The 15,419-nt window shown below is 28.7% G+C and overlaps 1 protein-coding gene across 1 annotated transcript in view; it reads left to right on the top strand.

Moving 5' to 3' along the window:
- Nucleotides 1-15,419, top strand: part of LOC142324406 (uncharacterized) — a 47,512-nt gene that overhangs the window by 14,107 nt on the left and 17,986 nt on the right. The window contains exons 4-6 of the mRNA XM_075365238.1: nt 8,085-8,290; nt 8,992-9,157; nt 11,294-11,359. Coding sequence (XP_075221353.1) covers nt 8,085-8,290; nt 8,992-9,157; nt 11,294-11,359 — 438 coding nt within the window. The remainder of the gene's footprint in view (nt 1-8,084; nt 8,291-8,991; nt 9,158-11,293; nt 11,360-15,419) is intronic.

Here is a 15,419-nt window from a genome sequence, read left to right on the forward strand (position 1 = left end):
TGGAGAACAAACAATACGTTCTTTTGCTGTAATTGCTAGACTAAACTAATGGCTAATCTAAAGTAATTTAAAAAATTTTAGATTTGTATTGCATTTCAGGTAAAAATGATTCATTATGGCATAGTAGTCATATAGATATCTGAAATATTAGTCTAAAGTATTTTTAAGATATGCATTTGGGTTTTGACAAAAGATTTCAACTATGCAATTAAAATGATATGCCTCACTATTTACTAAATATATAATTACAACATAATTCTTTACAGTTCTTATTTTCATAATGTTTTTCTTCATTACAACATAAATATTCTTTCTTCTGGGCAAGTCAGAGCAATTTACTATTGCTCTATAATTACTATAATCCAATTTAGTTACATGCTACAACATATAGATGAAAAATATATGATTTTCCTTTATATACTTTCAGTACATTACCCTATCAACACATTTACATCCTACCCTACTAAACAGCATTTGTATATGTGTCTGTGTGTGCGTCCACCTTAGCTTAGCACTGGAATGTACCGATCACTAGCGGAAAATCATGATTCAATAGTACATATCTCATGGTGGTCAGGTGTATACTTGCTATATTATTATATACTGCATATATATTAATATATATGCGAAATATATATTAATAATATATTTTTTTTATTTATTTGATTGTTTTTCTTCATAAAATTTATTATATTTTTGTTAAGACTCAGGTTTCATTTCCTCCTTTTTCATTTTTAAAAATAAAATATTTTTCACTTTTTTTCTTACTCTTTATAAATTTTCACTCTTTCTTTTACTCTTTATAAATTCCCACTTTTTTCCTACCGTAATTTTTCATTCAGTATCATAGCAGATCTTAAAACACAACTATTTTCAATTAAATAAATCAATTCTGAAAATAATATCGATTATCCATTTAGAATCATACATATGACTTTTTTTGGCCTTTGTATTTTTGGCAAAACACATAGGCCAAATCAATTGATGAACAATAAAGGTCAAAATTATAAGAATTTTGAATCCTATATATCCTCCGTAGCGATTTATTCATTAAAAAGGCAACTTCTCTTTTGTTATTGGTAAAATTAGTTCTTATACAAGCATGGTAAATAGAACAATTAATTATACAAAGTACTATGAAATTAAAAATAAATTAAACAAAAAAATAGGTATTATAAAACAAATTGTCATATATAATGGTTATGATAATTCTTTATTAGATAATATATATAATAAAAAAATGTCAAAAATTAAAAATAATTCACATTTAAACGCACCCAAAAAATTGACAATGTATGTTTAAAATATGTATATACTGATAAAATAGTTGAACATATTACAAAGGTTTATGATAGGGAAGACCACTAGATCCTTTAAGGCTAGATTCTTGGAATATTTTAGAAATTATAAAAAAGGTTAACTGGTTTCTCTAATGTATCCGATCATCTGATTAAGAATAAACATAAAATATCTGATATTAGGAGAAATTTTAAAATACTGGAAATTAAAAAATGTAATATGATAAAGATAGTAAGGATTTAGACATTTTAGAAATGAATACTATATATACTATATATATATACATAAAAATAAATTTAATATGATCAACCTTCAGACAGATATGAGGATGACAGTATTTTGAAAGCTGCAGCAGATCGTACCACCATCTATTTTGATAGTGATGTTTAATTTAATATATTTCAATCATTATAGTAAAGTAAGTTCAGTTAAATGGACAACATGCATAATTGCTTTACTTAAAATTATTTCTATTTGAATTTTTAATTTTAATTTGATTGTATGCCTTGATGTCATATTTTTAAATATGTATAAATTTTTACAATTTAATGATATTTTTAATTAATTTTTCACATTTTTAAATTTTGTTTTAATTTTTAATTTAACTGAATAAATGTTTAAATTCTTAAAATAAAAAGATTAAAGATTTTAAATAAAATAAATAAATGCATGATAAGTTATTATACTTTATGAAATTTGTAACATAATTTAAGATGAATATATGAATATGTAATGCAGCTGATGATGCGAGTAAATCGCGAAAGCGCTCCAACATATATAGTGGAATAAGGTAAGTCATCCTTCTTTATTTATTTTGTAGTTTGGTTGGTCTAATAAAATAAAATAAATATATTTATATACGTGCATATAAAGAAATCAAGAAATTTTTAGTATTGCTTAAATTTATTTGTAGTGTGAAAAGAAGAATCATTACTTGATTTTAAGTTTACCAATAAGTTGTTTAGCTGACAGGCTGTAAAATTCATTAGGTGGGCATGTTTTGCTCCAATATATGAAGGATCGTTTCCTTATACTGCCATTCTATGACTTAGTGATATTTGTTACTCATTTCTTATTTTATGATAATGTATTTTCCTATTGATATTATGATATTTGATAATGTATTAGAGATTGTATATCCACAAGTACGGTTCGGTTTTAGAAACACCATACCTGGATTTCTTTGTTTTATAAATAAAGTGTCTAGAGCTTTGGATGAATTGATTATTATGGCCAGTATTTTCTGTGATTTATTAGACTTTTAACTATGTTGATCATGATTTACTGTTAAAAATATTAGAAATTACAATTTCAGAGGTGGATTTTTGAAGCCCTTATGGTCTACCTGTTAACTGCTTCCAAAGTATAATTAATTACAAGGATACAAGTCAAGTATACACTTCTAAATGATTTCCAGTTACACTTGATGACTCTCAGTTCAATTTCAGGGTTACAACTTTTTATAATCTAGTCAAATGATCTTTCATCTTCATTACAGTCTGATCTGTATTAGTATAAAAGATATGTAATGTTACTACCAAAGAAAAAATAATAGAACTTAGTACTTTAACAAAAATCCATTAGATATGCTTAATAGCTGATTTTCACTAAATGGTATGAATCTCAACTTCATAAAAAACATCTATTAAGAATTTCCAAACTGAACTGAAAAATGAAATTGTACGTATTTTTAATGTGAAAAGTAGTTTACATCACTCTAAACACACTTATTTATTTGTGTGCTGAAAGAATTGTTTGTATAATGTAAATGTTTGTAAAAATGTGTAAATGTAATTTAATAGGCGTACAAGGAAGTCGTGTGTTATCCACCTCAGATTTTTTTATTCTTACATTACATAGATCAACAATGGAAAATTTCATTGAAAACTAATACTGATTCTTACAGATTTTTGGGTATGTGTAGTTTTACAGGAAAAATAGTTAAGAAATTCCATCACATACCATTTTTTCAGTTAATCGATTTTTTGATATTCTCAAAATTGATAATTAGTATATTTTATTTATAAAACGTTGAATAAAATATTAGGTCTGTGTTAATTTTTTTGATACTTTGTTAAAAGTTTGGTTATATGGAATGAACTCAAGTAGTGTTCATAATTTTGGTTTGATACAGTAAGATGATTACTAATAAGATTATGTTTTATGATTAATTAGAGTGACTTGAGTGACATGAGTCATTTTTGTCAAGCTAGTAGCTAAGGTGATGACAATGATTCCTACTCCCCTTCACTCCAATGAAATAAAATAAATCAGTTACAATTAGAACATTGTGTTGAAAGATTTTGTTAATGTTAAATAGTTTTCTAAACCTTCTATAGTGTTTTAGTTTTGTTTCATTTTTTGAAGTTATCTTATCTGTGCTGTCCTTTTATTTTTATATTTCAAAACAGCTTCAAGGGCTGTGTTAATTCATCTAATAACTTCTGTTACATTTGCGGGGAGTTTGTGGTGAAGAAATAACAAAGAAATATTACAAATTTTGTTAAAAAAGTGTACTACACCTATGGGATAAAACTTTGTGACCAAGATAAAATGTGGGATCTTCATATAGTTTCTTGTACTTGTGTGGAAGAGCTACGCAAATGGACAAAAGATAAGAAAAAGTCTTTTCAACCACAAAATCATATTGATGACTACTACTTCTGTTCTTGTAATGTACGAGGGTTCAGTCTAAAAAATAATAAAGAAATTGTGTATCCAAATTGTTATTCGGCAGCATGCCCTGTACCGCTGGTGTGCCTGTACCTTCAGTTCCAGAAAACCTCTAAGATATACTGAACAACTCTGAAACAAAGTCGCAGGATGATGATAATGATAATGATGATGTTGATTTTATTTCTGGTAGTTCCAAACTACAAATTTTTTCACAGCATGAGCTGAATGATTTGGTCAGAGATTTAAATCTTCCTAAAAATTCATCAGAAATTTTAAGATCTAGATTAAAAGAAAAAACTTACTGGCCCCTGGCATTTTTTCTCATGGTACAGAAACAGAGAAAGAGTTTTTACTCCGTACTTTTCTGAAAGTAGAAGATTAATTTATTGTAACAATATTCCTGGTGTAATGGAGCAGTTGAACATAAAATATGATGTGAATGAATGGAGGCTGTTTATTGACTCGTCAAAAAGAAACCTCAAAGCTGTTATTCTTCAAGATGTTAACAAATATGCTTCAGTGCCAGTAGGACACTCTGTATATCTGGAAGAATGCTACAAGAATTTAGAATTAGTTCTGTCTAAACTCAAATATTGCAATCATGAATGGATAATATGTGGTGACTAAAAGTAATTTCTATGCTTCTTGGGCAGCAGGGAAGATACCCCAAATATCCCTGCTTCTGTGTGAATGGGACAGCCAGGACAAGAAAGAACATTGGACCAGAAAAGAATGGCACGTTAGGGTATTATTGAACCTGGAAGCAAAAACATAATATGGAAAAGTTTGGTTGATCCACACAAAGTCCTCCTACCTCTACTTCTCATCAAACTGGGAATGATGAAACAATTTGTAAAGACTCTATCTAAAGAAATAGGTGTTGTGTCAGAAGCCGAAGTGAAAGAAGGTGTTTTCATTGGTCCAGGTATTTCTAAACTTTTTAAAGATGAAATCTTTCACCCAAAATGGAGAACACTGGGAAAGAAGCATAGAAAGTATTTAGAAAAGCACAGAAATCATAAAGAAATTTGATGAAAACGATAAGGACTGAAATTTTAAGTGTATAGTGGAAGAAAACATGCTAATGAAATTCCAAGACATGGGTTCTTCGATGAGCTTGAAGGTACATTTTCTGCATTCTCATACTGATTACTTCCCTGAAAATCTTGGTGCTGTAAGTGAAAAACAGAGTGAAAGATTTCACCAAGATATGAAGGATATGAAATGCAAATATGAGGGAAAGTGATCATGATTGCAGACTACTGTTGTTGCTTCCATAGAGATGATCCGCAAGTTGACTACAACAGAAAATTTGGCTTGAGAAGCATTGAAAGGAAAAGAAAAGGCAGTACAAGTTTTCATAGAGGTAAGAAAATGTACAAAAATCCTTTCTTTAAATCCTATTACTTTATAATAAATAAACGTTTTCTATGAGGAATACCATTTTTCTTTTCCCATTTTTTTTTTTAGTATTGTGAAAAATTCTTATGTGATAGAAAATGGTGGCCATATTGAAATCAATGCACAAAATAACATAATCAGTTATCAGATTACAAACAACTTTCAAATTCCTTAATTTTGTTGACCTGTGTTATTATGGATATTACATTTAGTAAAACTAATTTATGTAGAATTAAGCAAAAGATCATATATTATTGTGACTCTAATAAAGAAAAGTATAAAATTACACTGGTCAACATAAAACTTAGAACTGTAAAGGGAGTAGATGTCCTATATAATATTTTATATGCTGAATCTGTATATATATTCCAAAACAACCCATCACGTAATGTTCTTAAGTTACAACAACTTAAATTTATTTGTTCCATCATTTGTGGAACAAGCAATACAAATAAGTTAGTAAATCTTTATGTTTGTTTATTCACATCTGTTTTATTGTGATGCATGCTGTAGATGTATATTTGAAACCTAACAATCGAATGATGTTATTTCATGTCAAGCAGGACATGTATAGATATATCAGTTAGTCAAGTAATGAGTAATACAACATGATGAAGTTTTCATCAGTATGGGTTCAGCTCTTGGTATGACTTTCTGTGTTCTTAAGTTGTTGTAGTGGTGTTCTCATACACATATTATAAGATTGTTTCATAAGTGATGCCGCAAATTTAGTAAACGATTTTTAGGACAAAACAACTTTAATTTAATTGAATATCAAGATTTGTTAAGGTGTGTGTATGTGTGTGTGTGTGTGTGTGTGTGTGAGAGAGAGAGAGTGAGAGAGTGTGTGTGTGTTTCATTTCACACTGTGTTTTATTGTACTCCATGGTGAAACAATTTTATGAAGTAATTCTACAAATATTTTTTGTTACATTTGTGGAGAATTCATGAAATCAATGAAAACCAGTATTGAATCTGCTGAAAACTGCTTACAAACATTATTTTGAATGTCCTTTGGGAAACCAAGATGAATCTTGGGCTCCACATGTAGCATGCATCAAGTGCTACATTAAACTAGCCCAGTGGTTAAAAGGAAAAAAAGAGCATTTGCCTTTAGGCATGCCTGTGATTTTGCAAGAATCTACTAACTGTTATGATGACTGCTATTTTTGCTTAAACAATGGTACTGGTTTCATTTCAAACAATAAAAACAGTATCGCATACCCAAATGTACGTTCAGTTATATATATATTATTATTATCTTTTATGACTCCATAGGATCACTTTAGTCAGTTCATTATCCAAGTCTCTTCAATGGGACTGTTCGGCCTCGTAGTGGCCTTTCATGTTCCAATCTTTATCCCCTATCTAGTGTTGAAAATGTTCATGTTGCGAGTTTTTTCTTGTGAGTGTGAAGCAAGTGTTTTTGTTCTTGATTTTCTTGTTTAATTTTATCTTATCTGTGTTGTCTTCTGGGATAAGGCCAATTTCCTTCAGATCCTCTCTTATTTCTCAGATCCATCTGCATCCTGTCATGGTGTTCTTCAAGTCTAGATTGTACTGCATTAGACCTAGTCTCCTCTTACACATGGTATCAGTGATGGTTTCTAGCCCTTTGTACATGACTTTGTTGGGCACAATCCACCATTGCCCGTTTTTTGGGTACTTTTTATTGATGTAGGTTCTTCCAATTCTTCTTTCGATTTTCTGGAGTCTGTCTGTCTTTGATTATTCGTTCAGGTGGAAGAGTGTTTCTGCTACATAAGTGGTTTCTGATTTTATAATTGTGTTGTGGTGTTTTATTTTTGCCTTTATTAATAGGCAGTTTTTATTGTTAAGTACACCAGGTTAATTTTTGAGATTTAACTAGTTTCTTTCTTATTTTATATATATATATATATATATATATATAAACATTTTTTTGAAATTAATTTTTTTAATTCATATTATTCTTCTGTACTGTTAATTATATTTAAAATTCTACCAACATAAACCACCTAGTACAAACTATTGAGATAAGACATTTCTTACCTTAATTTTTTTATGATAATACTTCCACAGGATCCCACATCCTCAGTCATGATTTAATTCATTTTATTTAATTGCACATTAAAATAAAAATATTAAAAATTAACAATATACTGTGTCACAAAAATAAAACCATGTACATGATGAAATGTTCACTGACCAGTACTACTGTAACGAACATTACACCTTGTGCACTAAGTACTGTCATGATAAAATTAAGGTAAGAAATATTTTATCTCAATAGTTTGTACTAGGTGGTTTATGCTAGTAGAATTTAAAATATATATTTTAAAGTTGTAAGAAGTATATTTTCAGAGAAATTGTAACAGTATATTATGTTTACTCAACTCACTGAGAAATTTTGGAATTTACAAATACATTATATTTTGATAAAGATAACATATTAAATAAAGTAACAACAAAAATGGAGTTAGAATAATTTTACCATTCACTGAGCTCGTTTCTAAACCATTTCAGACCAACCCATTATACAACATCATTGAGGAAAAGAAAATATTCAAAATGTTTCTTAAAGATCTTTAGAGAACATATTTTGAAATACTTAGAAAGTTATTCATTTAAAATTAATATTTTTATAATATCTTTAATATTTACTTTAGATATTTATTAATATTTTCTGTTTAAAAGAGTTTCTGATATGGTATATTATACTGTTACAGACTGAAAAAGATCGTGAGCAATGGGATTATGCTACCACTGTTAATATTTCTAATGCTATTCATGATATAGAACATGGCTATTACATTCCACCAGAGATTGATGATAAAAAAGAAGAAGAATTCATTAATATGAGAAAAATTGTAGAACATGAATGTGAGGAATTATTATCTGATCAATTCAAGGACATTTCCGAGCAGGAAATGAAGTAAGATTTTTACAAAATATAAAAATATTATTAACAACTTACATAAGAATGAAGAAATGTGATTTTAAATCTCATTAAAATAAATTTTAAAAATGACTTCTAAATTTTGTATTTCCTCCCAATCTCAAGTATTGCTTACCACCATGTAAGCCTCATACTTGATCTTTTGGGGTTGAAAATAAAAATTAAAAACTTTTCATATTAATGTATATATTCAGTTTACTTGGAGTCAAATAAATAAAGATAAATAAGATTAAACTAAAATTATTTTCTTAATAATTGAAAATCTTAGTAAAAGCTTAAATTATTAAAACTAATAAATTTGACCATTATATGACTAAATTTTAAAGTAATCATTTTTCTTAAAGATATATCTTTAAGCTTAGCTCAGAGAGAATTTGGAATTTTTGGAAAAGAAAACGACGCTGTTGAATAATTTACCATACACCCATACTAAAACAAAGCATTATATATGAAAATGTACACCAAATCAGTTTAATATTATCTTAAGCATTTTTAATTCATCTGAAAATTTAGTTTTATACAAGCATAAGCTTATTTGTTATTATATGAAGCCTAAATCATTATCCTCTGATATCCTGCTAATTAAGTGTTATTAATAAAATAAAATTTAATGTTATGAAAATAGAACTTTGATTGTGTTATTTACTATTACTTATATTAGGTTTTAATAATAACAGGTTTTATGATGCTGAAGAAAAAATTTTAAGATGGGATTATTGGGTGAAGACCAGGCTGTTTGATAAAGAAGAGGAAATAAACCTACTTTTAAATGACATAATTGGTTCTCAATTACCTGAGTTTCTGTTTGTGAAACATGACCATATCCTAGCCACAATAAAAAAGGTATAAGGTTTGACATTTACTTGCTGTTTTGAATGATAATATATTAGAAAAGTTAATATTTTGTTTGCAATATTTTACAATCAGCATTTGCTAACCACCTCTTAAAAAAATTTCCAAAAATAAAATACAAAAGTTGTAAAACCACTGAACTATTTTGGTTTCTGTTGACTGGTTTACTAATGTGTATTCACTAATGTGAATTCGTCATCACAAATCAGCTGATTTCAAAGTCGAGAGTTCTATGGTTCAAAAACTAGTAAAGGCAAATACTTTTATATGGATTCGAATAATAGATTGCAGATACTGGTATTCTTTAGTGATTGGGTTTCAATTAACCACACTGGAAGTCATTGTGGCAAACCACCTGTAAAAACTTGTCAATGGAATCACCAAGCTCGGAAACAGCTGAATGGCTAAATTAATTTTTTTACTGTATAGATATAAAAAAATAACTACAATATCTTACTTATCATAGTTCAATGGTAATGAATTAACAAACATTGATACACTATACAAACAAGTACAAATTTAATATATCTGTCTACTGCTAACAAAAATGTTTGTGACTAAAAGAAACCACTAGTAATAACATCAGCCAATCCCAAAGTAGAAAATAGTTGGTGTAATTTCTAAAAATAATTGCAAAAGTAACTGAAATCATTTAGTACAGAGAACATTCTATTTTAATGAATATAATTTGATTTGCCATTAAAAATAAATAATTTAGGATAAAATAATAAATTTATGTAGCAAAGTAGATGAGTAAGGTGTTAGGTTTTACTTTAAGTAGTCTATTGTTTAATAACTGGAATTTAATTTTCAGAAATTCAATAGCTTAGTATATAAAACAATTCTTGCATTTTAAATTTCTATATGTTTTTCTTTAGTTAAATCATAATTGGAGTTTTTATAATTTATGAACTATTTGAAATTTTTATCAGCATGCTGGTTCTTGAGTAAATATGGGGGAAAATTTAGTTGATGTATGTGTCTGCATAATGATGAATATTTACAGAAAAACAAGCAATTTTTATAAAATTGATGAAATTACAGTATTTTGTAATTAGCGGACTCAGGAGTAGTAAAAGTACTTCAGTTCTTACTGATTCAGCATCCAGGATTTTCACAATAATATTTCCTCTGAAGGTGTAATTGAAACTATCATTTTAATCATTATTTTTTGATTTTGAGCACATTTTTTGTGATATAAACAAATTTTATTTACATTTTTATAATCATTTATTAATATATTTTTTTTTAAAAGTATAAAATTTATGAAACACACTTTTTGAATAATTCAATACTTAAATTTAAATCTAATTTGATAAATTTAATGCTTAAGTGGTTACGATTTCTGAATTACGTTATTCATTTCGTCTGAAAATATACTTTGAAACTGAACAAAAGTTCAATTTCTTTTTAGTTTTTTACATTTTTAGATTGATAATCTCAAGGTCATTTAACACAAAGCACATACTGTACTGCTGCTCCTGTTCTATTTTACTGGGGAACTAGTAACCTTCTTCTATCACATGGATCCATTTGTTTGGATGCTTATCACTGCTCCTTCCATCTCATTCTAGGATATGTTGTCTTTTCCATGTTAAATTTAATAGCTTTTCTATTTTCCAGTTGGCCTTCCTTTTGGTTGCTTTTCTGATTCTTAGTTTCTTTCATAATTTTTAGAATTCTATAATTTTTCATTATTTTTTATGTCTGAACCAGTTTATCAATGTTTTTAATCATATCTCAAATGATTCACTTCTAAATCTTTGCAGAACTGTACACCTTTTACCTCTTCCATTCTTATCTTTCCCATAGTACTTCTGAAAAATTTGTATTTTTTGCCAGCTACTTTAAGAAAGCAGCCTCCTTCATGCTCAAATCAAAATTGTATTTCAATTTGCCATTTATTTTTTTTCCTATTTTACTTTATTAAGAGGAAGGGAAAAAATGGAACGTTTTCAAGTTTATGAGATTCCAGTTTCCAAGGTTTGATTGTATTTATTAAAAATAGTAAATAAATATTAAAGCTGAATGCGTAAAACACATTTTTATCTACTATATTATATAAATAAATTAATTGATTCATTTAATCCTAACTTTATAAATTAAGGATATTTTTGTACTTCTCAGGTGATGAAACAAAAGAAATATACTACTCTTCATCATAATACATCTGTTCTGTACACAAAAATAAAGGTAATTTTGTATTGTTTTGATCATGAAAACTAATACATAAATATTTTATGTTTATCTATTTGTGTTTCTCAAAAATTGTATTTACAATGCTATCTATTTTAGTTATTCTAAGTAATATATAAGGTATTCTCATCAAAAGTATGTTTTTGTCCAGAAATAAGTAGCTTACACATCTGAGACAATATCATTTGCTGAATCAAGACCAAAGAACTCTGGCATAATAAGCACTGGATCCAATTGCAAGTAACTAAAATTTACTTGAACATCTAATTTGCTGGTAAATATAAAAAAACTTTCCTCTGTAATAAAATGCCAAGCTACTTGAAAGTGGTTTCAGGTAACACTCTTTTACAATCAGATCACCATTTTCAAGGTGAAAGCCAGAAATGAGATTATAAGAAAAGTGATTGATTATAAATGGAAAGCAAAACTCAATATGCTTCATACTTTTGGTATGAAAATATTGCAATAGCAAAATATGCAGTCACATTATAGAATGCTTTTGCGCATATAAAAAAGTTAGTAAAATTCTAAATACATTTGATGTAAATACTGGATGCTTAAGACTACCAATAAAACAGCTGTAATGTGCCATTGACTGGCATAGCACTATCAAACATCCAAAAAAGAGTATTCAGACAGAAGGAATGGAGGTAGGGAGGTCCTTGTCACCCATTATACCACTATTTATATGAACTACAGCCTGAAAGTAAAAGACTTTGCTCAAAAAAAAAGAACTCATAAAGCTGAACATTGCTATACCTAATGAAAACCACAAACTGATGTTGTGAAAAGAACAAACATCTGCTGAACTTGAAGTGAAAGAAAGATTGTTGTTATAATTCTTGAATCCACTGAAAACCACAAAATTATTTTGTGGAACGAACAAAGCATCTGCTGAACTTAAGGTGAAAGAAAGATTGATTGTTGCTCATAACTGATCAAATATAATGTGGCACTCATCTAATAGAAAGAACCAGTACCGCTAGCTGAAAGTGAATGTGCACAGGTGATGCTTCCTGGAGATAGCTGTTTTATGTTCAAGTGGTATGATCCCAGGATGACGAACTCCCTACTGAACTGTCCAAAGTCCCATAACTTTGCGAAGTTGCAGACTTCTAATATGATAAATGACAGAGTAATTACTATGGTAAAATATTGGATGCTGTGACATGTAATTGGATTGAAATAGATATTTACCTAAATTTGGATCATCCTCACTCTATGCCACTGATTCAGTTCATTCCACATTAAAGGATTATTTATTCACTTTGTTTTCTTCAGTAAAATGTGGGTTGCTGAATTTAAATGAGGCCTTACATCCATTCAAGTTGTTAATGAATGCTTGGGAAGTCCAAAGACTTCTGTGACTAACAAAATCGTCACAAAAATCAATATTGCCAAATTAAATAATCACAGTCTGAAGGTTTTTGAGCTTGTTGATCTTCCAGATAACTCTATAAATCATGTCTACTATATTTAACGCAATTTTTTGGGTATGAAAAAGCTTTCCATTAGATGAGTGCAATGTTTGTTAAAATCAACCAAAAATGAATTTGACTGAACATTTCTTAAGGATATTTAGACTTATTTAAATGTTTTATAACAATAGATGTAAAATGGATTCACCATTACATGTCAGAAATCAAACAGATCTGCAGGAAAAGTTATGGCTATGACATTTTGAAATCTTGTGGTGTGGTGCTGCTCATGAACTACACGGAAAAAGGCAGGGTCATCACTGGGGAATGTTAAGCTTCATTACTGGACCAATTGAAAGGTGCTATTCAGGCTAAAAATTCACAAAAGAAAAGATTCTTTTACCATGATAATGCACCTGCACAGAGGTCTTGCGTTATTACTGCAAAACTTCATGTTCTATATTTTATTTCTTTAGTGTTGGTATTTTGGATACTTGTTAGTAGCGTTGTCTTATTTTTCTATTTTCTTTTTATACTGTTCTGAATTTCATTTAAAATTTTTATTTTTTCCGCTATCCATGTTTAATGTTTTAGTTTAAGTTTTTTTATTTTGTTTTGTATTTCATATTTTAATGTAATTTTTAAATTTCTAGTGTATGTTTTGTATTTTGTTTTTATATTTGATTTTTTTTTCCGGGCGATGATAACGTAAAAACATTTTTCACTCCCAAAAAAAAAAGAAGCCAACTGAACAGTCTGGGCAGGCATCCATTACACATTCCATGTATATCAACTAGACTTTAATTGAATCTGCTGCTACTAAGAATATGAACGCTAAGTCTCTGAGCTATCCAAACAGCTAGTTATTAAATTATTAACATGAAATTAAACAGAATATTTAGTAAATATTGGTTTTATCATATATTTTGTTAGATAATATTATTTATTAATTACACAGGTAAAAAAAAAATTAAAAAAATTATATAAATATATATAATTTGGAACCGAGATAAAAGTAGGTAAATTAGAATGTATTTTTTATTGCTGAATCTTAAAATAAAATCAGTTTTCATCACCCTCAAATGTTTAGATGTATAGAGAAGCTTCTTAAATAATAGAATAGAAAAATAATAATAATTAGACTTAAAATTACTACCTTTATTTTACAGACATTTACGTTTATGTTAATTTCTTTTTTCTTATTTTCTTTTTGTGTTCAGTGAAGTCTTCTCTTTTTATCATCCAACAGTAGTCACTCATCATAGATTCATCCCATCTGCCTTGATGATATTGTTTCATCTGCAACATATCTTGGGAGAACCTTTCCCTTTGTTTGTCGCAGATGTCACCCGAAAAAACTCAAAGGGAAAAAACTCAAATGAGAATGTAAGAAATGAATTTTCAGTGACATTCTGCAGCCTAAATTTTTGTAGTTCACCAAGAGTTCATTTACAAGCCAATCATGGCACTCAGCTTTTATGTTACGACATAAAGCTGAGCTAGCTTTTATGTAACAAAACTAGTAACGACATTTTTGAATGACTTCCATGCTGCCAGTTCTTTAGGATTCAGTTTGCTCTCAAATATATTTTCTCAAATTAATATTCTTACTAGTGGCCTGATGAATATTCCCCCTTTTAATTTGGCTTCATGTAATTGTGAAAAAACCTCAGCTAAATATTTAAAGCTGTCTCCATCTTTATCTAATGCTTTTACAAAATTTGTCATCAGGCCTAGTTTTATGTGTAGAGGTGGTAAAATAATATGATCTGCTTCAGCAAGGGGAATATTGACATTTTCCTTTCCTGGAGTAAACTGATTTCTTTTTGGCCAGTTTTTAACTGCGGAATGTTTATCTGCAGCCCGACTACCCCAAAGACACATATATTTTGTAAAGCCACTCTGAAGACCAAGAAGAAACCTATCGTTTTCAGGTCAGCAATGATTCGAGTGTTCATCATACTTAATAGCTTTTAACATTTTTCCCATACTTCCATATTTTTCTTTCATTCCTACAACGTGTGCTACTGGTATAGAAAAAAACGTATTCGAGTTATGCAACAACACCACCTTTAAGCTTCTTTTTGATGAATCTATAAATAAAGCTGGTAACATATTCAATGTCCCATTCAGACTTAGCCCTCTAACATCATGGCAGGAACAAATTAAACCATCCATTAAAGTATTTCAGTAAATTTTCATATCGATTTCTATATACTGAAATTTTAGTATCCTTGTTTAATAAATTCCATTCTTTAAGAAGTGAACCTAGGAGTTCTGCATGTTGTTTCAACAAACACAAGTCATGAATTAGGTCACTCAGTTCTGCTTGTGTGATGAGGTGAGGTTCAGTATTTGATTCTTTTGGAATGTAATTAATATCTATTAAAGTTGAGGATTCATTGGTTGAACCTTTGGGAAATCAGAAATTTCTTTCCAAGAAGTTGGAATGGTCGTGAAGTACTGGTATCATAACTGAATGTACATATGGGTATGCAATACTACTTTTATTGTTTGAATTGAAACCAGTACCATTGGTTAAGCAAAAATAGCAGTCATCATAACAGTTAGTAGGTTCTTGCTAAATCATAGTTACACCAAAAGGCAAATGCTCTTTTTTTTCCTTTTAACCACTGGGT

The sequence above is a fragment of the Lycorma delicatula genome, chromosome 5, assembly GCF_047948215.1.
Source record: "Lycorma delicatula isolate Av1 chromosome 5, ASM4794821v1, whole genome shotgun sequence".
Lineage (NCBI taxonomy): Eukaryota > Metazoa > Arthropoda > Insecta > Hemiptera > Fulgoridae > Lycorma > Lycorma delicatula.